The 24802-nt window shown below is 45.6% G+C and overlaps 1 protein-coding gene across 6 annotated transcripts; it reads left to right on the forward strand.

Moving 5' to 3' along the window:
• Positions 1-674: 674 nt before the first annotated feature.
• BMF (Bcl2 modifying factor) lies at positions 675-23983 on the forward strand. 6 transcript variants are annotated; one of them, XM_014869452.2, is made up of 5 exons: positions 675-805; positions 2133-2297; positions 3229-3549; positions 4502-4665; positions 17839-23983. In XM_014869452.2, exons 3-5 carry the CDS (start codon positions 3234-3236, stop codon positions 17938-17940), a joined length of 582 nt encoding a protein of 193 aa, XP_014724938.1. In that variant the 5' UTR covers positions 675-805; positions 2133-2297; positions 3229-3233; the 3' UTR covers positions 17941-23983. The 6 variants fall into 6 exon arrangements, with proteins under 6 accessions (XP_014724938.1, XP_088023300.1, XP_014724939.1 ...); XM_088167173.1 differs by having other exon boundaries at positions 722-805; positions 3325-3549; XM_088167174.1 differs by lacking the exon at positions 2133-2297 and having other exon boundaries at positions 706-805; positions 3229-3324.
• Positions 23984-24802: the final 819 nt, after the last annotated feature.

Raw genomic sequence — 24802 nt, forward strand, 5'->3', positions numbered from 1 at the left:
GATCTTGTTACGTAGGTTTTAAAAACAGCCTGACAGGGTGCTGCTCTGCGCCAAGGAGCTGGGTCCTGCCTCTCTTAATGGGGTGAGATTTTGCCACTGATTACAGGTGGAGCTGATAAATCATGGCAGAGTAAGGGTAAATGCACCAAGCTGCTGTTTGCAACATCAGGCTTGAGGTTTTTATCCTAATCTCATCCAGGGGGCTTCACAGAAAGTGCTATCAAGAAATTATCTTTGCTAGTTTAATTCTTTAGTCCTGTGTAGACCTACTCATCTACGGGAAAGAGCACAACACACTGCAAAGAACTCCTTGACCCTCGCACATCAGCATTCAGACTTTACAAGTCAGGAAGAACTTTCTAAGTAATTTAAAGCCGAAAAATCAAAGTTTTGCTGGAAATCAACTAGCTGGAGTCGCAGTCCCATCAGATTTCACGCTAGCCCAGCGCGCCTGTGGCTCAGCCCCCGGCTGGGGCTGCCTGCCGCGCTGCGGGGCGCTCGGAGGCGGCTGCAGGCCGCGCTGCCAGCGGCGCGTCCGCCCGGCGGCTGACAGGCACCTGGGCCAGGCCGGAGCGGGCCCACCCCGCCCCGCCTCTGCCGCGCGCCGGCCCCGCCCCTCCCCGCCCATTGGCTGGCGCGCGGGGGCGGGGCGGGGGCGGGGCGGGGCGCGGCGGGGGCGGGGCTGCCGTCAGCTGTTCGCGGCGCGCCCGCCGGCGCCGGCCGCAGTTTGGCGGTGCGGAGGCGGCGGTGGCGGCGGCTCCTCCCGGGACGCCCCGTCCCCGAGGGACGCCCGTCCCGGTTCTCGGTGAGTGCCCGGGAAGCGCCTTCGCCTCTGGGGGCCGGCCGCTCTGAGCCCGGCCGCTGGTGACGGCGGTGCCGAGGCTGGGCGCGATCGTGACAGGGAACGAGGTTGCGTGGGGGCAGCCCCGGCCCGGCCGGTCCTGCCCGGAGTCCCGCGGCTGCTGGGGAGCAGGAAGAAGGAGGGAGGGTGCGGGAGAGGAGTGAGCTCGGTGGGCACCGAGAAAGCAGCTGACTCGCTGATGTCGGCGATGGCTGATTCCACAGCCAGCTCTGCCCCTCCCGGGCCGCCCCGCCGAACTCGGGAGTCTCGTCCCACGGTGCTGCCCGGAGGAGCCGCGTTAAACCTGTTGGCCGTGGGCATATCTGCAGGGCTAGAGCCCGGGCGGGGAAGAGTTAAAGGCGACCGGCCGTGGCGGAGTGGGGCCGGCCAGCTTTGTTTTGGGACGCTGGCACGCACGTGTGCGCTGAGCCCTCCCTCCGCTCCCGGCCCGCCGCCTGTCAGGGCGGGCGTGCGGCTGCCCCGGCCCGTGGCTGTCGCCGCTGGCTTGTGGAAGGAAGCGCCGTGGGTAGGGCACGGCACCGGAGACGCGGGGGCTGCCCGGGCAGAGACCCGTAGCCCGAGCTGTCCGGTGTCTGTGGCTCCCAGCGTGAGCTGCGTTTGGAGGTTGTAGAAGGAGTTCTAATGAGTTGCAGGACGAGTCATCCTTCGCGCTGCCTCGGCATTCTCTGAAGAGCTCTACAAAAGGACCGTATTGCAGGAGGTCGAGTTAAACTTCTTGCTCTTTAAACCCTCTTTTGTTCGGGGTTTGCTCTGTGCCTTTGCTGCACTTTCCTTTAGGAATCCCTGTGTCCCAGTGAGGCTGACAGATGCGGTCTGGCAAACTTTCCTGCAAAGACAAAATACATTCCCGCCTGCCTCTCTGTCAGGTGACTGTGATCCAGCAGAAGGGCTGGCGAGGAGATCATCCATGCCTGCCTCTTGGGGCCCATAACTCCTTTCATTGTACTACTTTAAGCCATGGATGAGAATGTTATGAGTGCTCTGCCACTGTTGTCATCCAGCAGAGCTGCATCCAGCTGTGGGGCTGGTACCTGTTCTGCTCTACAGAAACTTCTTTGGGAGTTGTGGCTTAGTTGAGCGAACTGCTGAGATGCAGCAACTTAACATAGTGCCCCTAAGCCAGAGCCCTGCAGAAACAGTTCTTGCCCTGCTTGGCCCTGTTGTCTCCAGTGTGCCGGTGTCCTGAGTGCTGCTCACCTGGGGGGAAATGGGAGCACCAAGGGTAGTGCTGAACACATCCTTATAAAATTATTATTAATGTCTCCTTCAGGCCTGAAATTCCTCTTGCTAGTCTTCCATTCTGTTAAATGCTTCGCAAACCAGAGCAAAGGAAGAGACATGAAGAGTTGAATTTCACTGCCTTGTTTGGAACTGGGTGGAAATCCTGGAGATGGATCTCTTAGGAGTCTGTCTTCCAATTGGGTTAGATGCACAGGTAACAGTAAAGGGACTTGTGGCATTTTTGGTAATACTGCTTCTAATTGCTTTATGTTTGCAAAGAGCTCTGAAATAGTGATTTATGGTTTATGAAGGTTTTCGCCCTCTACCATCTTTGTTCAGTTTTGCGCTGCAACAGAGCTCAGGAATGTTTACTGTGGCAACCACAGAAATCCTGCTTTAAACACTGACACCAGCCATGTTTTTCTTCAGTAGTAGGATGAACCATTGCACTAACAGTGCATGTAGGCTTGAGGGTAAGAGGGATAAGGAAGTGACTACGTTGCCAAGTTTGGGACATATCTTAAGTTGAGCTGAGGGAAGAAATGAGAAGTTGAAAGGAAAGTTGGCCATCATAGGGAGAAGTAATGGAGAGCTTCACAGAAGTGGCTTTGATACTTAAGTTTTGCAACCACTGGGGTTTCTTAAAAATTTGTCCTTGCAGCATTGTGATTACAAGAGCTTTTCTTCATCAATAAGCAATAGGTGGGAAAAAGTGAATGGGACATACCATAAAGTTTAAATATGGCAGGCCAAAGCAAAGCATACCCCAAAGAAGCTGACTGGTCATGGGGCTATTAGAAGAATTTGGGTTGCTTTTTAAAACATCTTTTCTGTTTCTGTGTGCTGAGGTTGGGGGTTGGCTCTCTACTTGTGAGCAGGTGTGGAATTGGAGCTGTGAGTGGACTTACACACGTGTGAAGCTTGTGTCTCTCTGGCCCAGCACTTGAGGACTTTCTGCAAAGCCTTGACCTTCACCATAGGTCACTCACCTCTCCTGTCCATGCAGATGGACAGCACTGGGAAGCAGGGGAGAGGGAAAGTGTGGTAAAATCGGTTGTGTTTTATTGTTGGAACAGAAGGCATTCTCTCCTGGACAACATTCTTGTTGTGTCTTAGCTGTTTCCTCAAATGTCCCTTTATTGCAGGAGCAATGGATCGCCCCAGCTACCTGGAAGAGGACTATTCTAGCCTGGATGGGCTGGACGATGACGTGTTTCACTCTGATGACTTTGGACTTGCAGGTCAGCCTGGTGAGATGACTGCAACTGGCTTTTTCACACAGAACCAGTCCTACAGCTGCCTTCTGGGGAGGTTTCAACTATTCCCCCTCACACACTGCTGTGGTCCCGGTATCAGGCATCCTGAGCAGCAGGACAAGGCAACTCAAACACTCAGCCCATCCTCTTCCAGTCAGGATGTTATGTTGCCTTGTGGAGTCACTGAAGAGCCACGGAGACTCTTCTATGGTAAGAGCACTCCAGTGTCACTAGCTTTGCAGCAAAGAAACTGTCCCTTTAGCACTTCCCCAACCAAGCAAGGTCTCTTTCATTAGGGCCTTTTATTAAAGGACTGAAATTACTTTGCTTTAGTCCTACTCCTTCAAGAAAGACAACTTGTATTTTCTTACCCTTGCTTATCCACTGCAGGAACCAGACACTTGCTCATTGCTTCTGCTGTCTTTGATATTCCCTCTCTCTCTTTTTGGCTTTATTCTATCACATTTGATTTTACTGCTAGATGTTTAAATCTTCACCGTACTTCATATCCTACAATTTGCCTACATTTTTTGACTACCAATGGTCTGTCTCATCCACATAGGAAGTGGAAACTCTTAGAAGTTTTCAGTGGAGAGGAGAAGATGCAAAAAGTTACAGCTTTTAGGCTCTTCACTGCAGTTAAACTTGCTGAATAAGTAGCATGTCCATCCAGTATTTTGCTAGTAACTGATGGGTCACCACTCAGCTTTGTGTATCCAATTCAGCTTTAATTCAAATCACTAAAATTACTAAATGACAGAAAACTGAGAAAAGACTGACAGAAAAGATACTGCTACCTTTAAGGGGAGACAACTTGAGGGAAAGATCCTGTAAAACTGCAAAACTCTCATTAAGAAAACCCCAAACCACAGCACTTGGCTGAACTGTAAACAAACAAAAGGATTAAAATTTAAGATCCTGCCACTCATTTGACTGTGGGAATCAACACAATGCTCTGCTTAATCAATATAAGTTTATTTGAAAGCTGGGCAAATCTTTTACTGCACTGTGTTACAGTACAGAGTCATTGTTTGGCCTTCAGGAACCAGACTTTAAAAGTCAAAAATTTAGGATTATGTGCAGCTCTTGCCTCCGTGAAGTGTACTGAGTAGAAAAGATAATCTTTGCACTGGAAGAATGACTCTTCTGATCTGTTTTGTAGGGAGTGCTGGTTACCGTTTACATGTCCCTCCAGCTGGCTTTGCGTTGGATCCGCACCTCCAAGAGGAACCTCAGGAAGGTCAGCGGGAAGCACGTGCCGAGGTGCAGATTGCACGGAAGTTGCAGTGCATTGCCGACCAGTTCCACCGGCTCCACATACAGAGGGTAGGGTGTCTCTGGAGGGGAAGGCGGGGGTTCACCTGTCCAAGAGTGCTACTCTGAACACTGGCTCCAAGCATCAGCTAAGTGAGCTGTTGTGTAAGACAGCAGACTGCCAACAGTGATAAAATGGCAGCAGTATCCTGATGGATTTTGCTTATGCTAGATTGCTTGCTCTTCCTAAAGATTGGCAGGTGGAGGGAAGAGAATGTGAGGGATTGTCTTTACTGCCTGGGAAGGGAGATCTTCTGTGTTAGCTGCTGCTATTCCAGCTCTTCCAGTTCATCTGCAGTGGGGTTTGAGGCTTTTCCCAGGGATCTTCCTCTTGCTTTTTATTACAGCCTTTACCCTTCTTCTCCGTGCTCCTCACCACCAGCACCTCGTCTTCTGTGGAACATGTAGCCATCAGTGGCTTATATCAGCTCCTCATCTTGCAGATAACAAGCGTGGAGACACTCCTTGTTGTCTAACGGTAGTTCTATGTAATGTTGTAAAGAATATTTAGATCATACTAGACTTGCAAGCAACTACTAGTCAGACAGTCCTAGCTAGTGTCTCAGACTTGTGACTAACTTCCTCACAACAAAAGACAGCTGTAAGATGCCATCAGGTCTGAAAACCACACTCCAGATTCTTGATTTTGCTTTCTTAAAAAAAACAAACCCAAAAACAAAAACCAAACACTTCTGTTCAAAGAAACAAAATAACCATTACCCCCAGAACTCTTGATTCTTTTTTCCTTGCTCTCCTTGCCGTTTGAGTAGAGATTACATGGAAATCTCAGCCCATAGAGAGATGGTCAAAGGTGGCAAAGGCTTGGCAGTAGGCAGCAGTTTGCCACTTCTATGCAAGTCCAACAAGGAGGGTTGTGTATCTGCTTGTATATGAAGAAATTTTTCTGACTTCAGAAAGGGGCAGAAAGTTTATCTTACTTGTGTTTGTCCTCTGTTAACTCTGGGATCGTTTGCAGCCCATCTCAAAGGTAAGTGAGGATCTCTGTCCTACTCAAGAGTGTGTGGCTTGTGGCTGGGCAAGGGCTCGGTCCTCTCTGTGTCACCTGAGAGATGAGGAAGTTCTGGGACTCCATCTCCTAATAGGTGGAGGATTAAAGAAGGAAAAGGAAGATTAGCCTGTAGAAATGTAGATGGGGCTATGAATGTCATTTAGCAAACTGCAGGAATAAAGAGCTACCACGAGATTTTTAACGTGTTGTTTGTGGTTGAATGGGGTTTTCCCCGGTGGCGCCTTTTCGCCAGCGTTAGCTGCAGGCCCCGCTCTCTCGCCAGGCTGTCTCACAGGAAAGAGAAGGTTTAACCAACTTGGCAGAGGAGCCCTGCACTGAACTGGTGGAACTGGTTGTAACTTGACCCCTTTCATCTCGGGGGAGTGTCCCTATCTGATGCCCGTGCCTTGGAAACACGTCCAGGAGCGCCCACCCGCCCCGGCCCCACTAGGGCAGGCGGGGCCGGGCTCCCGCAGCCCCGGCCGGCGGCCAGCCCGGCGTGTGGAGCCGTAGTAAACAAAGGCGTCCGGCTGGGCTGGGCTGGGCTGGGCTGGGCCGGGCTCTGCTGGGCCGGGCTGTGCTGGTCTGGGCGGCGCGGCCCGGCCCCCGGGGCCCGCCAGAGGAGGGGCTCCGCGCTCTTTGTTTGAACTGGAACAGCAACAAGTTGTAAAGGGGACGGGAGCGGGGGCCTGCGGCCATTTACATTTGAAAACAAAGCGGGGAAAAAAAATACCAAAAACCAAACCAACTCGAAAACTTAACCCCAGGACAGAGTAGTTCAGCCAGTGGTTATCCACAGCCTGACCCTGGGATAGGCCTTGGCATTTGGATCTGCTAAGGGCTTCTTTCTTGTTTGTTAGGGAAACTGAGTATTGAGCCACATATTGGTGTCCAAAGCACTGTTCCCTGTGGAGTGTTTTGTTGTCATGCCCAATCCCTTCCCTCCCAGTCCTGCATGGAGGATTTCCTTTGGCTGTTGGCACGAACCCCCTGTGTCCTGTGTGCAGTGACTGCCCAGCCCCTAGCAGAAGAAGCAGGGCTCTGCCCCTGGAGACACGTGAGCAGCTCACAGTGTGCTGTGGTTTGGAAGGGGCAGTCTCTGAGGCATGGAAAACTGGGCTGTCGTTTATCTTGCTGTGAAACTAATCCCTGATTTGGAAACCCCATTCCAGCTTGTCTCAAACATTTGGTCAAAACCAACTTTCCAGAGTGGTGTCTTGAATCAGATTTAGAATACCACAAAGTTAGTCACACCAGTGTGGTCTTGTGAAGTCCTGAGAGAGAGCAAGTTTGGTTTTCAAAAAGCTGTGCCTGTTTTCAGAGCCTACAAAACATTTATCTGTGAACCTGTAAAAAAAAAACGTGTGTGCCCTTTCAGTGGAAGTTAGGAAAGGCTTTTAGCATTGGAATGATGCATCCAGCTAGCTCAAGAGCTGCCTTCTTATGGCTCTTGAGTTCTGTGAGACTCTGCAGCAGTTCAGGTATGGCCCCCATTCTGCTGCTGCAGCAGCAAGGCTGTGTTGACACAAAGGCTCCTGGTTAATGTACATCCCTGGCTGAGAGAGAAACTGAACAGGCAATTGTTGCTGAGGTTGACATGACTGAGTTGTCATTGGACTCTACTGCATGCATGGTCTAACCCCATCCTACATTTGGAACCCTAGAGGGTCACTGTTATCTCTTCTCTGGACTTCTGGAGCTAAATGGTATTTATTCTGTGGTTCTTGGCTATACAAAAGATTTTTGGGTATGCATCTAGTAAGAATAAGAAAATTGGCTGCACCTATGCTTGCTTTTGGCATGAACACCACTTTCAGAGCTTCATTTCCTATTAATATGTTAAACAGAAAACAGTAATTTAAAACCTGGCTATTTCATCCTTAGAACAGTGCTAGAGCAATAACACAACATTGCCTAGAACTCCATGTCTTTCATCTCCTTAAGATGCTGAATTTATTGTAAGAAGACTTGAGCAATGCTCTGTGTTCCTAAGTAGCAGAGCCTGCTACAGGTTGATCTAGACTGCAAGGGCTCTGCAGAATGACATGTGAGATCCATCTATGTTTTCTTGAGTTCTTTACTGTGTCTTACTAGATTGAGGCTGTATAGCGTCTGGCAAACTTCCCCATTTTATTTTTTCACCCTGCCCCTGGAAAACAAAGGTAGAATCAAGCCATGCTTTCTGCAAGAGAAGCTAGTACCTGCCACCTCCTCCTTGGTTTGAGGCAGGTGTGCCTTTGCTGTGGAGTCTGTGAACTGCTGCTATAGCCCAGCCTGTGGCTGAGCTTCAGGAGAGTGCTCTGAGGTTATGGAGAATAGAGCTGAGCTTAGGGGATCCGCTGGTTGGCTGGCTGGGATGTTCTTCCCACACCCTACATGTCCAAGCTGTGGCAACAAGTGCTTGTGCTCTGCTTCAGGTCCTGAGTGCACTTGGGTTTCCTGGCCTTGAGGAGGGGCTTCGACCTGTGCTGAATGGAGAGTGTACTTCATGACGTGAGGGGCTGTTAGATGGGATGTGAGTACACAACCAGGGATGGCAGCAGCAAAGCTGCCCCAGAGGAGCACGGGGTTATACAGGGGTGGGGTGGATGACACTGTATATCAGTATCACACCCCTCCAGTTTGACGGGCTCCAATGAGATACTGGAACACTATAGCTTTTTCCAAATAAAATAACTCTTTTTAAGCAGGCTGCAGCTTGGAGGGGACTGCTTTTATCGTATTTCTTCTTCATGGAGATAAGATCAGTTCACAGGGGATAAAATTGTCTCTTTAAGAGCCAAGGAGTGGTAGCCTTGAACAGTTCTGGGCTCAGGTCCAAGCAGAGCCACTGACTTGCTGTATGACCTCAGACAAGTCTCTTGACCTCCTTGTGCTTCAGTCAACCCATCTGGAAAGCTCAGTTTAAAAAAAGCTGAGCCTCAATGAGAACCAGATGCTGAATCAGAGCTGAGCTTTCTTGAGTAAATAAGTGCATTACAAACAACAACAAAGTCCCTTTCCAACACATCAGGAATCCTGCAGTTGATTTAGATATGCTGACCATGCTTTAAAAGCCTCTGTGGATCTAGCTATAGAAAACTTAGTTTCTCTAAATTCCCCAGTTGGTTCAACGAGTCTTACCATCACTGCAACAGGGTTCAGCAACCTATGGAACACAAATGCCTGCATCTACACTGGCTGTGGGCAGACAGCTAGGCATGTACCTGTTTGCCTCAAGCTAATGACACTGAAAATGTCCAGGAGGAAATGTTATTTTCCTTTGAAAGTGAAACGTGTTATGTTTTGCATACTTTTTCCTCTCTGTCTCTCATGAGAGTTATCAAGGCCTCCTCTGAGACACTTCTACTTATGCAACAGGGAGCCTGCATCGCTTGTCGGAAACTTATCGGTGTGAAAGAATGGGTGCACAGTACTACATGTGCATTGTTTATTCCAAACTCCATCAGGCTTTTTTAATTATTAAGGACATTCAGGGCATTTTTAACAGTTGCTTTATATACAATGGGATTGTTTGCAGGAATCTGTTCTTTATGATGATGGTATATTTTAGGGTAAGTGTTCAGAAAAGTGTCTTAATAATGTAATGCAGAGACTCAGACTGTCCTGCAGCGAAGCCTGTAGCACCAGCAGCTCCATACTTCACTTGTACCTACAGTGTCTTTGAGACCTGTGTTTTTGTTCATTTGTTTCCTGAGTAGGTCAGTGTGTTTCAGGATCTTCCCTGCTGGCTGGTCGTTGCTGCTGCTCTGCACAGCAGTGGGTCACCTCTTCAGCTCTGCTGTCTGCACGTTGCCCACTGGTGCAGGACTCAAATCTCCAGCTGAGGATGCACAAGCATGGTGAGGGAGAGAACTCCTGAAATGAGTGAGCCCAGTTTAAAGGGCAGGGGCTAGAGTGGGTGTGAGTTTGGGAAGACTGAGATGTAAACAAAATTATTTCAGGGCTATGGAACTGGAATCCTCCTAGGTTTGAGGAAAGGAGGGGGCCATTCTTATGGTCAGTGGAGTCAGAAATTTGATATGAAGAGGTGGAGACAGATTTTTTTTTTTGTTTTATGTCATTAGATTTTTTTTTTTTTTTTCATTTTAACAAATGACAATGAAGGAAGAGGTGGGTTTGAAAGTGTACCTTCCCCATGCATACAAATGACACAACAACCTGCTGCCCCCTTGCCTAGCACCTGTTTTGAAATCCTGCTGCCCATGGAGCTGATTCTTGACATGTAGGTTAACAGAAACTTGCTGGACCATTTTGCATCTAATCTGAAATGGTATTGTTTGGTATGTCAAAAAAGAAACTGAGAACAAGAACATAATGATGCCACTGTATAAATTAATGTTTCTACCATATCTTGAATGTTACATGAAGTTCTGGTTTTCTTCATCCAAAAATGATGCAGCAGAACTGGAAAAGGTTCAGAGAAGGGCAAGACGGATGATAGAACTTCCATATGAAAAAATGGGCTAGGGCTGTGAAACCTAAAAAAAAAGATACAAACCAAGAGGGAAGCAATATTAAACAGAAATCAAAAGTGACATGAAGGAGATGAATAGACTAATTTCTCCCAGTACAAGAACTAGGCAAAATCAAGTCAGACTAGTGGAAGCCAGCTCAAAGAAAATGAGGTAATTTTTCATGCAACAGGTGAAAGCTGTGGAGCTCCTTGTCAAGGCATATTGTGCATCCCAGTGCTTTATCTGGGTTCAAGGGGAATTGAGACAAGTTTATCGCCATTGAAGCAGACATTAAGTAAACAGAAACCAGATCTGACTCAGGAAGTCCTAAGCTCAAACTAGTTAGATGCTGAGAGTACTAGTGGAAGCTATTGCATGTACTTGCCCTTAGCTTTTCCTCAGGCAGCCATGCTGCTGGAGGCTGGGCTATACAAACTCTTAATGCAAGTCACAGACGATCGTTTTATATCAGTTTACTAAAAACCACAAAACTTCTACATCATCCTAATCTATCCTCCTCTATGCTTTCAGCTAACAAAAGATTTAAATATATTACATCTATGTTCCTGCTTAAAATAGGATATAATGTTTAAAAGCAAAACTTCCTGCTTAGCTCTGGTAGAGAAGCTTGGTAGAGGATAAGGGATGGATGGCAGCAGAGCTGTGCAAGCTCTGTGCAGCTGTGTGCCGTGAATCCCACCGGACACAGGACTGTCTTGAGGCAGTGGGGCCACAACCTCAAAAGACCAAGACTGCCCACAATAAAGAACACAAAACAGTTCTTTGAGACAATACAGGTGAATTGTTCTGCAGTATTTCTAATATCAGTGTTCAGTGCTGCTGTCTCTCCTGTACAACCCCTTTGGTCTCTGCAGGTTCTTCTGGATTTCCTCAGCTCTTGCAGCACTGTGACAGTGGTAACATGCTTTTTGCTTGTAGCAGTGTGACAGCTGAGAAATTATTTTTCAATTAAGAAATAATTGTGGTTATACCCCACTTATTTTTTATTGTGGGAGAGTAGAAAATGCAGGTTATAACTTGACTGAGATCATGCAAGAATTGCTGATAGCAAGAACCTAGTTGTTCTGCCTCCAGTCCTCCGCCTAGGTTGGTTGATCTTATTAAGATAGTGCCATCTCTGAGTGGGATAATGAGATACTTGGATTGATTATTTACGGTGAGGAGTGTACATGTTTGTACTTTACTCAATTAAATTTTATGGTGGAAAGGCAAGAAACCAAGTGCCCAAATGCAGAGTTCTCCTTTGTTTCAAGCCACTGAGGAGGAATGTCCTGCCAGCCTTTTACAGTCTCCGTTTGGATGTTGTTTTTGCTTGTTTGTTTGTTTGTTTCTCGTCAGTAGCTGCCTCGCCAATTGCAAAGGAATCTTTCCAAGGACCGGACCACGGCAGAAAAAGTAGCGATCCAAAAACAAGCAGTGAGGCAACTGCCATTAACCCCAGTTCGGTTTTCCGTGACGGGAGCCAGACCTGAGGGGTGCTGGCAATGTGGCTGGAGCGCCCCGAGGGCCAGCGGAGCCGGCGGGCGGGCGAGGAGGAGCAGGCGGTGCGTGCGAGGGCCCGGCCGGGCCGTGTTTGCGCTCGGCGGCTGTGTTTATATCGCCGGCTAAATTTAGCCTCTGACTCATCGGCGCTGCTGACGAGAGTTTGCGCTGCCCGCAGGCTCCAGCCCTGCACCTGCCCTCCCGCCGCCTCCCCGCGGCCCCGCGCCCACCCCTTCCCCTCCGCGCCAGGATATTTTTCCTGTAAAAACTTTTAAAGTGTTATTTTAAGCAAACCCCGAGGCAGACTTTAATCACTAGGGGGGGTCTCCGCAGCACTGAGCAGTTTTGGGAGCACCTCCCTTCTGCTGGTGAAGGAACGGGTGCCAAACGCAGGGCAGCGGGTCCCGCGGCCCGCGCAGGGCAGGCGGGGAACACCGGGTGCTGTGGAACAGCTCTGCCCCATCACACGCAGGTTCAGTCAATGAACCCTTACAAGGCTCGACAACTCTTGCCGTGCCGGCCGTGGCTGGGCAGCCTGGGGTGTCCTCTCCTGGGCATCTCTTCCAGCACCCTCACACACACCCGTCCAAAGCATGGGGGGGAACAGTGCCGGACCCCGTGCCACAGGTACAGAGCGGTATCACGTGCAGCTCTGTGGAAATGCGGGATCTTTATGGAAATATTGTGGAAAATAAGCCAGCGTGCCCCTCGGGATGGGGAAGGAGGGGAAGGCCGGGGGCCTGGGAACGCGGTGGCCGGTGGTTGCCCTTCCCAGGTTGCCGTCAGCTGGCTGTTGCCATGGCGGCTGTCTGCTTCCCCTTCCTGCCCGCGCTGGAGAGGAAGGCGCGAGTGGCTGCGTGTTTGTTTTTAAACTACGAGAAAGCTGAGAAAGGGCTCACCTGCGCAGCTGCGCCCGCAGCAGGTTTGGGGCGACAGCCGCCGCTGTTTGCTGCTCACACCCAGCGCCTCAGTCCGTGCCGTCTCCCATGCTTGGGCTGGACAACCCATGCACGGGTTTGGGGGTCCCCTGCCTGCCCAGTACTGTCTGTCCTCTCTCCATAAACACACGTGTATCTTGTTGCAAAGCCTGATGGAGGTTCATGAGAAAAGCAACAGTACTTGAGATGATGCTTCCTTTTACTACAAGTTTAGTCCCGTGTAAGAGTCGTAAGACAGAAGGATGAAGTTTCCCGAGGAAGGTCTCTCATCCTCTTTGTTGTGTCACCATGAGAAACCATGTGTCTGAGCTCCTCTTTCATTTTTTTCCTCTGTTACTGCCTCCTTTTTTCCTCTGCTGGTTCTACACATGCATTATACTTTGGTCATTAGGAATCACAGCTGGAAAGATTTGTATTTGACTTCCAATGGCCTGCATTTCTCTCTCCAGTAGGGGACACCTTCTGTAACCTCTGTTGCCTTGGGGACCGTGACTTTCTAGTCTAAGCTAAAGCATATTTTGTGGTAGCACAATATGCCTCCAGCCACCTGGCAGCCAAAACAGCCTTCAGCGATGAGTCAGCAACTGCTCCTGGTGTGCAAGTATTTTTGTATTCAGTGAATAAATACAATCCCAACAACTTGTTGCTAATACTTGTATTAGTCATTAAAGGAAGAATAATGTTTTTAGGTACACATATGCCATATTAATCCTTCTAGTTAGGATGGGATCAGAATATGACCCTTGGTTGTCTGGAAGCTATGAAGCAAAGTCAGAAGCTGCCCATGAGATCAAGAGGGTAGGCAGAGTGTACCAGACAGACCCACATACAACATGTGTATATGACAAGCATATTTACTTTTTTAAACAGGGATGTTAATGGCACGTGTATATCAAGTGTAAAAATGAGTCTTATTAATATGTTAAACATTTATGCTCATGGATTCAAGGAGCTGTGTCAAAGGGACAGCATTTTCTTTGAAGTGCATCACCTGTCCTGGTCTTCCCTTTGATCACCCTGTGCAAGGGCTTGGTAGGAGTACAAAAGGTTTTGACGTCTGGGGTGCTATTTGCCAGATACGTATCTGTATGCTTACAGTGTGAAACGTATTAGGAATTAATTATGGGGGAAGGAATAAGTGTCGGGTCAGTCATGTTCCTCTTTCATTTGTTTCCAGTAAAAGTCTTGCATAGTTTTTTTTGTGTTTGTTTACAAGTAGTCTGGCTTTTGGTTCAGCACAGTTCATGGAAGAGGCTTCACTAATGTACTGTTGCTGCAGAGGACACTTTTCCTGTAAAATGGCCTTTCCTTGTGACTCATTGAAGCATTCATGCTAACATTTCAGACAGACAGTCTCTTAAGGATATCCCCTTTATAAAGCAGCAGCTGCAATAGGAAATGGTTTTATGTGTTTCCAGCTTTGTGTTGACTTACTGTATTCACAAGTCTACTCCTCATTAGTTAGTTAGTATAGAGGGCAAAAGGGGCTTCATTCCTTCTTGGGAAAGAAGCCTCAAAAGGGTTATTTTGCTGCTCCCACATGGAGGTGGCAAAGCGTTCATCCCTGGTATTTTTTTGCAGTAGTGACACTGAGGATTGAGTTATTTTGATAAAGGGCAAATCAGCCTGGTAAAGCTTAGAGAAATTGTCACCAGTGTCGCAGTAGTTATGAATCTTTGCAAAATGTCCCAAAACATATCGCATTTTAAAAAAATATATGCCAAATTCATTGAATCACTCTTCCAGGTTTTCTGTCCATCCTGACAGCTAAATTATACCCCACCAAAAACCACTCAATCTTGAAATATTTAAGAATTTTGGTCTTGGCTGAAGCATATCTGGGGGAAAAGACACAGAAACTTGTGAAAAGGACGTTTTTTAGTTCATTCCATAAATTGTTTACTGCAAATAATACCTGCCGTTCCGTTCTGTGGCTCTTGTCCCATGCTGAATTAGTATCACAGAAAGCAGATCAGCCCAGAAGTGAAGCTATAACTCCAAACCCCATTAGCTAGGCTTGCTCCTGAAGCAGCTAGTCCCAGTTTGCTCCTCTTCACAGGTCATCATCTTTCTGTTGTCCTGGCACAAGCCCCAGTCTGACTACACAATGCCATGGATCAGATAGTGTAGAAAGACCTGTTAAACACTAAGGGCAACTTCGTTATCAGATTAGTTCTGGCTTTGATCACTGTGCTGCTCTAGTTCACTTTCCAGCACTGCTGTGGTGAGAGGACAGTGTGAGCGGGTTGCTGCAGTACATGGGCCAGTGAAAGTGTGTGTGTGGGACCACACCACCATGGAAGAAAATGCTGGCTGAATACAGACCTAGGGAAATACAAGCAAGCCCTAGGTCTAGGAATAAGACCTGGAAAGCTGCCCTCAACGTAGTGCTCTATTTATTTACTTCAAAATAAAATGGTGTTAACATTCTTTAAAAAGTTATTTGAGATGTTATGCTTCTTATAAGCAAGGGGAACCAAGGGTAAAATGCTTCCTATTCTGCTCTTGCATGGAAATCTCCTTGAGTGTATTAGGCAAATACGGGAGACAGTTTTAATTGGAAAAGGACAAAAGTGGTCTACCAAAAAGTGACTTCAAGAGGCAGTGAAATAAACATAATAGAATATAAACTAAAATACATATTAGAGTTTTTTTCAGTATTTGTTTTATCACATTCCACTGATTCTGTTGCAGGTCTGTAAGCCATCATAAAGTACAGTTCTGAAACTCTTATTTACCGAATAAAACCAAAACTCAACACCTCCCTCAAAAAGTTCCCCCCTTTAAAAAAAAAAAAAGAAGCATGTGAGCTCAGTCCTTCTGCTGTTTTTTTCAGAACATGCCCTCCTTTACCTATCACTGGAAAGAGCAGGTAATCCTTTTCTCCAAAGGTGAGGCACAAAAATTGAGGAGCCAGAATGATTAGAAACCTGTTATTGTATGAGAAGCACAAACCAGCCTCCTACATGAAAGAGGACATTAATATGGGGTTCTTACCTGTGCTTATCCTCCCAACTGTGTAAAATAGTAAAACTGTACATGCCAGATCAGCACTCCTCTTGTGTTCCCCCAAATTAACCCACTTTATAAAATTCCATGAGAGTTTCCATTAGAGAGAGGTTCCACCAATGAAGCTGAGATGTATTTCAAGCTTAGGATTTCTGTATCAAATTTTAACAATTTTTTACCCCCTTGGCTGCCAATATAATAAAATAATCTAACAAAGCAGATTGTCTCCAGAGCATCTGCAATATGTTTGTCTACTATGCTCTCCTAGCATAGTTCCTTGCTTGTGGAAACTGCAGAAGACAACTTTGGTCTTGTATGCCACTTCGTTGATGTCTAACCCAAAGATCTCTGTTTAAGGAATCTGCCTAAGCTGCAATAACTTCATAAAAACATGGTTTCTAGATGTCATGGAGATGCTGTGGTTCCCTGTGCACATTTGAGCAGTTTTAGGACTGTGGCTGTATGGAGGAGGGTGAGAAGAATCTCTGGAGTTTGATGAGGAAGGGCAAACCTGGTCAAGATGCAAGTAACAAAACAAAAACCATCTTGCTTTTTGAGACCAAATTAGTGTTTTTTAACCCAACCCTACACGACAGTTTATAAAGTATTGTTTTCACCTGTAAACCTAGCCTGTGCAATCAGTAAGGACCAAACCCAGGACTAGTTACTGTGAAATAAATAATAGCAGGCTCTAGAGCCGCTGCCTACGGGTTATGCTACAAACACAGTGCTCTTGAAATGTGTGGTGGGATCTGTGTGAACTCTTCCAAATCCATTTCTTCGTCTTGTTAAGTCTTGAGGGAAGAATAATGACCCACCGTGAAGATGCAAGATGAACATAGGTTTTCTGGAAGCCTGTTTTGTGTGTGCTTGTGATTCAAATGGCACAAATCTACTCACACTGGAATGTGAACATAATTTAATGGCTATCTGGAAGGGCTTTGAAGAGCTGTGTATTGACACATCTCCAATACACCAACTCCAGTTGCAACTCTCTTATTTGTGATTATGTAAAAAATGCCTTGCAACTGTGTTCTGCCCTGTTGGGCTAATTTGAGTTGAAACATCTTGTTCATATAACGTGCTTCAGTGCTCTTTTATGAACTCCTGTGTACTGAGGCAAAGTTGTGGGAAGCCAGTCTTCTGTTTCCTCATCTGTTGGGGATTGGGGAGGGGGTAGGGGGTGGAGATTTGGGCTGGTTTGTTTTGTTTTCCAGAAATGATCATGCCTGCTTAGCAAATATGGAATTCTGGATGAGAAAATGAAGACTGACTTCTAATAGAGAGTCGATTATTGAGGTGAAATAGTATCCCAGACTGGGCAATGTAAAGAGAAACCCACCTGTTTGTATGAGATGCCATTAAAGTGCAGGAAGGTGGGGGTATAATCGGAGCCAGTTTTGCAGGAGTGATTACATATAACAAAAGGAGGAACAGCGTCCCTGTCCCAAAGCTGCATTATGTAGTCTGGTGTCCCCCTGAAACTCAACTCCCATGTTTCTTCCTTGACAATGGGACCTGAAATAACCTCTTGGTTTTGGTTTTTTGTGTGTTTTCAAGTATGTTCTTGCTTAAGGTTTAATTGGCTCCAGTCAGTAGGAAAGGGCTCCAAGGCTGATTATTTATGGCTTACTGTCAAAAGTGGCTATAAAAAGGGCAGTATTATCTTGGAGATGCTGGGAAGGAAAATGTGGTGGGGGGGAGGGTGGGGGAGTGTGTGTGTGCACGAATGTGTTTTCTTGTACTAGATGAAATCAGAGTTTTGCTGTCTCAGCAGTGTGGTTTAAATTGAAGATTAACCCTTTGACCTTCACGGTGTCAAATCACTTACAGATGGATCACCAGTTATATTTTTTCTTTTTTTTTTACTTTCGGGGTGAAGGGGGGCTTTTTTTTTAAAAAAAAAAAAAAAAAGGTTGTTTGTTCATGCAGCTGGGGCTTTTGAAAGGCTCAGAAGCCAATCTGATTAAAAACAGCACTTGGCTAAACTCTGCGAAATCCTACAAGCAAAAAAAAAAGTTTAATCCTCTTGTGCACAATGCATAAAGGGTCTGCTCTTTTCTTTTTGTAATGTTAGAGCTACAATTATTTCTGGAGAACTTATCATTTCCCTCTTTCCCCTCATCCCTCGCTGCACCCCCTTGTTATGCTGATGGGATTAAAGTGTCTGCTCTTGAAAAGTGTAACTGAGTTGTTATTGGAAAAGAGAAGTGGTATGTTGCAATTTTAGAAATATAAATAACCTTGCTTTAACTGTTCTTCTCTACAGCATCAGCAGAACAGAAATCAAGTGTGGTGGCAGCTTTTTCTCTTCCTACACAACTTGGCCTTAAACACGGAGGTGAACAGGAACCACACTGGGCAGAGGTGAGCTTCGCCCGCCTGTTTCAGGCCACATCCAGTCTGCAGGGAGCACTGAACAAACACTGGTTCGGGGGCGAGACATTGCACACCGCCGGCCGGATGTGAGGACTCTGACTTTCTGATACTCGTCTTCAAGTCTGGGTGTTTTTACGGACTCTTCTTTGCTGCTGCCTGCCTCGCGAGGCAGGGAGCTCTTGTCCAACACTGTTGAAGGAAAGCCAGAATGTGGGTGTGTTTGGTAAAGCTTGCTGCTGGTTCCCCGCACCGGTGACCTCTGTGCAAGGGAGGCAGGTATTAGACTGACGGCTTCCTCTGCCCTGTGTAGTAGTGGATGGTAGAGTGCAGGAGTGTCATTTTGGCTGCTAGTTAAAAATGATGCCTGGGATTGATGACTAAACATACTTTGGGTATCTTCCAGAGCAGAGACGCTCAATTCCTCCGCATTTTTAGTAATGAAAAACATTCAAGTAGCTTGGATCCATCAGGTTACTTGCTTTATTCATTGGTTACTGTTTATTTCATTGCACCTTGTGTGAGAGAAAATCACAAAGAAATCTGACCTCTTCAGCCATTCCATTGGGCACCATTTATACTTCTCTCACAAGAAGTTGTTCTTTGTCATTGCCATTAAAAAAAAAATTTCAGTGGAACAATCTGAAAAAGAAACCTTCTTGGGGTTGCTGGTGGCTATTAGCTTCTGCCACTGCTTGCTTTCAGTTCAGTGTTCTCAGTGTCCAGAGCCAGCAGGAAGCCAAAACCCATGAAATATGGCACAACTGTCATTCTTCTACAATGCTAATGTATATGTTTTTAGTAGTTTTATGATTGATGTTTATTTTATTTTGGTTTTCTTTTCTCTTACTATAATGTGGTTGGTCAGGAAGGCTTAGATCCCAGGCATCCAATAATTTTGCTTCAGGATTTGACAGGGAAATTAATTAGCATCTAGTCTGATATGTACACTGTACAAGCAGTCTGTCCATTACTCTAGTGTGTTGTGTTTGGGGGCTGCTGTGAGCATATACTGACTAGCAGCAGTGATGTTATTTCGAGGGAGATCTTTTATCAATTCCCAGTTTGTATGCACTCAAAGGTTTGTCCGTATGGCTGACACTATTGGACCAGCACAGAGAAACTACCCTACCAAGAGGAAGTAGCCTTAAATATTGATGGCTACTTCTCTGTAGCCTTAAATATACTTAATTCACAGACCCAGTGACAACTAGGGTAAAGCATGAACAGAGAAGCAATACAGACCTTCTTATATTTTGTGAAAATTTCCATATTGCCACTGCACCTTGTTGTAGGTCTCAAATTATACAACCAGCATGAGGAAGAGCTGTCCAGAGAATTGCTCTTCAGTCGTGTTAGAAACATCAGCTGCAGGTGTTGAGAAATTCTTCTGCTCTTGATCCACTCTGAAAAATACGCATTACTGTACGGAAGAGTAGTTTACTTGCACATATGCTTTCCTTCTCCACCCCTCTTTGCATATTTGTCTCTAATTCCTGCTTTCTCTGGTATTTGTGTAATCTCATCATTGCACTGTAATGTCTGGTAACAGTTTGCTGAACAGATTTAAATTTGGACCTTTTTGCTTTCTCCCGGCCCCATTCTCTTTGATTTTCATCCTGCTCTGCTGTGGCAAAATGTACTTTAGCTCCCTGAAAGAGGTTCCCAAGCCTTTTTCACCCTCATATATTCACAGTCACTCTCTTGAAACATAAGAGGGTTTATGTGAGAAAAGCTTTTTTTTTCTCCTTTTGTGTTATTTTTCTAGCTAGAGCTAGAGTAATATGTCTGTCCATGATGGTTAATAATTCATATAAATGAATCTCAAGTAATATTTTTGGGGGTGGGTGTTATGGAGAGGGGAGGGTGGGAGTTTTTTTTAGGAGGGGGGATTGTTTTTGGTTTTGTGTTGTTTCTTTAAGCATGTGCACTACAGAGTTACCCAGAGTGATCTAAGTGATAGCTGTTGCTGACTATGCTGCAGCAGGATGGAAGCTGCTCTCTGCCCATGCTGCCAGAGACCAGGCTTTCCATACTTTGCTTTGCACAGTCTGCTTGATGTAAACGCTGGTCATTGGAGAAAGAGGGCTTAAATGGTGGGGAAAGCCTGAGGTGTAGTGCGAGCACAGACGAAACTGGGGACCCCAAGGAGCTGAATGTTAAGGAGAAGACTCTTAAATAAGAAGCTCTTTAATAGGCAGAAGTGGAAGTGCAGAGGCTCAGGAAGCAATGCAACAATGATGCCTCCCTGTGTGGCATGCGCTTGAATATGATGCTTGCGTTTCCCTCTGCTTGCCAAGACCCTTTTATCAGGAACAGTCAATGCTATATCATAACAGCCCTTCAAACTATGAAAAATTCAGCAACTGCTTCTGACATTAAAAAAAAACATTGTGAGCTTTCTCCTTTCCCTCTGCCTTGACTTGACGGCCAAACAGGCCAATAAGGCCTGTCCTCTGAATGCATAATCTGGAAATATAAATCTCGTACTGCCACTTTCTAGTGTTGAGACCTGATCAATTTATCTAGGATGAGATTCTTCTTAACATGGAGAAACAAGTACCTGAAATGGTTCCTCAGTCAGGCTGCTGGCCTCAATAAAGTCATTTGGCTCAGGGAAAGACACATCTTTGCCAGTCCGTATTTCCCACTGCAACAACAGACTTATCAAAATTGGTCATGCCAGGGTCTCAAAAGCTCCTTGAACAACAATACTTCATTGGAGACATAGAGCTAATGCTAGACAAAGGCCGACTTCCTGCAATATGCATGTTGGTTACTGGTGCCAGAGATTTACAACCACTGATAATATATTTTAATTATATTCCATATCTGCATATCCCAGAGAAAGGAAATATGCTCTGTCAACCCAAAAGTCTTACTTTGCTTCACGTAGATTTGGAGAGGCAGACTGGTTATTCGCTTAGGGAAAAGCAAGTACTTCATACTTAAAGTCTCACCTACTTGGGGAAATAGTGGGAAGGTTTCACACATTTATCAACAAACACATGGATGCACAGCACTCATGTATGTGTCACCCATTCTATGTTTGTAAGGCCCCTTGAATGCCTGCTGGGGAGATCTTGCCTGCAGAGTAGCTACTTCAGTGTGGCCAGGGACATATGTTGATTATTTGGAGAAATGGTTCCAAAGAACATGGTTTAAATCCTGTTGCTGAAGGATTATGCTCAGGTTTTTAGTTATGAGTTTGTTCTGGTGTAAAGAACGGGACACTGTTTCTCTCTGTGCGGTAAAACTAGAGTCGAACAATTAGAAAGAAGAGTTGGATCTTTCTCCTAAAACCCTGTTTTTAATGAGCAGTTCTTAAGAACAATTTGAGCTGCTGCTGATGGTGCCAGCAGCCTTTAAATATCTTACTTCCCAGATCTCCAAAATGGCTTCAGAAACATTCCCTCCTTCCCTGAGGTATGGAGTTCTTCCTATCCCTTCTCAGCTTCCTACTCTTTTGAATATCTTGTAACCTGCCCATCCTAGGATCCAGAAAGCCTGGTGCTAGTAGGGAATAGCTAGCTTTACTTTTGTTTCCTGCAATTCTTGAAAGCTGAGCCAGTAATCACAAAGTGACTGCCCAGGGATAGCTGCAAACTGCTGCAAATAGGATACAAAAAAGGAAGGGGAGAGGATGAAATTGCGTGGAAAGGGCTGCTGCTGGATCTGTGTAGGGTTGCAGCCTTCTCTCAAGGTGCTGATGATCCCTGGTAGCATTGAATTCCTGCATAACTGATCACATATTTCAGTTTAAATAGCTTGTTAATAAATATTGGTTGGCTGAACTCTTGTTTGAGGAGTCCTGAAAGAAACTTCCTTGTCAGCCTTTGTTTTGGAGCTGTGTATAGCAAGGAAATAGAGGCGAGGAGCCCAGTCTTTCTTGGCGTAGAAAGTGTGATTGCAAAGACATCTCTCTTTCTACTGCCTGTTTATTTTGTCCCCTGAAGCCTGGATTAAAGGTATAGACAATGTGCGTATGTGAAGTTACTACAGTCCTGGAGTTGCTCCATAGCAGTCACTGGAGCTGTACCCAAGGTGGAACTTCATTTGGTGTGGCACTTGGCACTCTTCTGGGAAACAGCAGATCCTATCTATTAGTAGACTAGGAAGAAAGGTTGTTTTGTTTTGTTTTGTTTTTAAAGAAAAAGCAAAATTACTTGAGGCAGTTATTACAATGTGACCCTATCAACTGTACAATGAATTCCACCCTTCCACTGCTGGTCCTGACCCATATCTCTGCTGAAGCTGTGGGAATGGTGAGACTGTGACATGCTGAATGGTGTGATATTGAGGGTATTTTTAACGGGAAAAATAGGAAAAGCACTCAACGTATGTGCTAGAATCAAACAAGAATGCAGATTTGTGGAGGTTTTGCCTTGTTTTACCAGCAGTATTTACTGCGGGATCATAAATAAAAGAACCATGGAATGCTGGTTCATATTAATGGGAGGTCTGTCCATGAACCAAGCACTGTTGAGTATTAGCATAATTTGACAACAACGTTTTTAATAATGTCCTTCAAAAGAGTCTGTCTTTCAAACTGGCATTTGTGATCATTTGCAAAAATGCCTACCTGTTGCCTTTGATTGTTTTAGCAAGAAGAAATACCTCAAGGAATTGATAAAAGATCCTAGGACAATCTTTTACAGTTCCTAAAGATTTCAGTGGTCTCTGTTTCTTTGGTTTGCATGTGTTCACACAGGTGTTACACAGCTCAGCTCTTCTCCACCAGGAAAAGCAGAAAAGACCAAACACATCAAATGCACTGGAATGTAATTGTGTGTGTGAGAGAGAGTGTGTGTGTGTGTGTGTGTGTGTGTTTGTTCTTGAACTGAATGCAGTCTGACATCCCCTACCCCTTCTTTCTTCCATGTGCCTCACCTTCCCCCTTAGCCACAGAAAGGAGGGTCTCTTCCTGCGAATCCCATGCTGGAAGTTGGTTTCTGGGAAGCGAAACCTAATGTCTGTGGGCTGTTTTTTAAAGCCATGTTTCAGTTCTGTCTTCAGACTTTTTGCTGCCTTTGGGGAACAGAGGGGTGGGAAGGGTAGATTGTTAAACTGTTTTTTAAATCTATTATGGAAATTTTGCATGTATAAAGTTATTCTTAAATCTAAAGGAGTCTCCCCAGTTTTTGGACATGGCTCCAGGAGAGCATCATCACAAATTCCTCAACTCAGTTTTTGATGAGACTATCCTGAAAGGAGTATTTGATGACAAAAGGGGAAAGGATTGGTGTGATGGAAGGACGACATTGTCAGTATGTCCTTAAATACATGTCAGGCTTGTAAAAGGGAAATTTTAGAACAACATCCAGGATATGTATGTCTGTTTCCACTGGGTGCATTTGAAAATCTTGCCACTAAATTTGAGTTTGGGTATGTAGATGTTGGAATTTTTTGGTTAAAATAATCATGGCTCTCTTCTGTTCTCTTCCATGGTGTGTAGTACAGTCTCCCATGTTTCTAGGTGAAATTCACTGATGAGAATACTGTGAAATGTGGATTCACATTTTCTTCTCCTCCTTCCCCCCCTGCTTCCTGAATGACTGTTTTTCAGTGGGATATTTAAAAAAAGAAAACAGCAACAAAGTTGTTCAGAGTTGTTCAGAGTCTGTCATCTGGAAAACAAAAAGGGTAAGATGAGCTAGAATTTGCAATGTACTTAATAATAAACTTCCTCTCAGTGGAGGGTTTCCCCATGACTTCTGATTTTCACCTGAATATGATACTGTCCTGCTGCAGAAGTAAACCCGATGCTCTCCTGTGAGATTTCTGTCTGGATTAGTCCTGAAGTGCACACACCTCCTTTGCCATGGACTGAGACCCAGTGAGAATGTAGCATTTTGTTTATCCTGGTTGTGTGCCTCCAGGACTCCTGCCTGTACCAATGGTGACTGGGCAGAGCTCCTTTTTGTATCTGTGCAGTATATTTGCTTTGTGCTTTCTTCTTTGGTGCTTTTTAATACTTTAATACTTGGATTTTTTTTTTCTAATAACTGGTACAATTTTTAATAAAATTGTTAAATTTGTCTGTGTTCCTTGTTTTATTTTTTAAGGGATGAAGGGCATTTACACAGCTCACCTATTCTGGAGTTACCTAAATCAATGATTCAATTTGGGTTGTTCAACCTTGAAAAATATCTGGTAGGTCGTTTTATGTGCACCCTAATACCAGGCCCTGCAGCAAGAACAAGGTCTCCTTTTGAGATTGGACTGCTTTCCTTGTGCATAATTTGATTTATAAAATAGTCTTTCAAGAAGATATATTTCCATGCTTGGATGGAGAACTGCTGCTGCTTGGAGCTGCACAGTTAACCTGCTTCAAATCAGGAAGATCTTGTTAAGATAAACAAGGTACATCCTCCAATTTGCAAAACATAATCTTTGATGGATGACCACTTTACCTACTGCCTACACAGGTACATTTGAAGGCACTGAGGCCTTAAGAATAAAGACTCATTGCTAGGTAATCCTGTTAAGGAAATATGGTTCTCACTGATCTTCTGAGGCAGCAGAGGAAGATGACCACGTTTGAGAGTGCTTGTAGGGTGGTAATGACTCCTCCAAACACAGACCTGCAAACGCCTCAGCCAGCCCCAGCACAGCAATCATCAGGCCTGTCCTCAAGTTTTCCTCTGTTCCTATTGGGAAAATCTACCTCCACTAAGTAAAAGTAGTCAATCTGGGTGGAGCAGCAATGGTGATATGTGTATTGTGAATTATTTATAATATAGCTGGTCTAAATTCCTTCAGCCACATTGTTCCTCCAGTGCAACGCTGCTGCAGTGTGCATGGGAGGCTTAGGGAACCAAGTTAACAATCCTACCCGATGTTAAGTTGCCTTGACT

Source organism: Sturnus vulgaris, chromosome 6 (genome assembly GCF_052056855.1).
Source record: "Sturnus vulgaris isolate bStuVul1 chromosome 6, bStuVul1.hap1, whole genome shotgun sequence".
NCBI lineage: Eukaryota > Metazoa > Chordata > Aves > Passeriformes > Sturnidae > Sturnus > Sturnus vulgaris.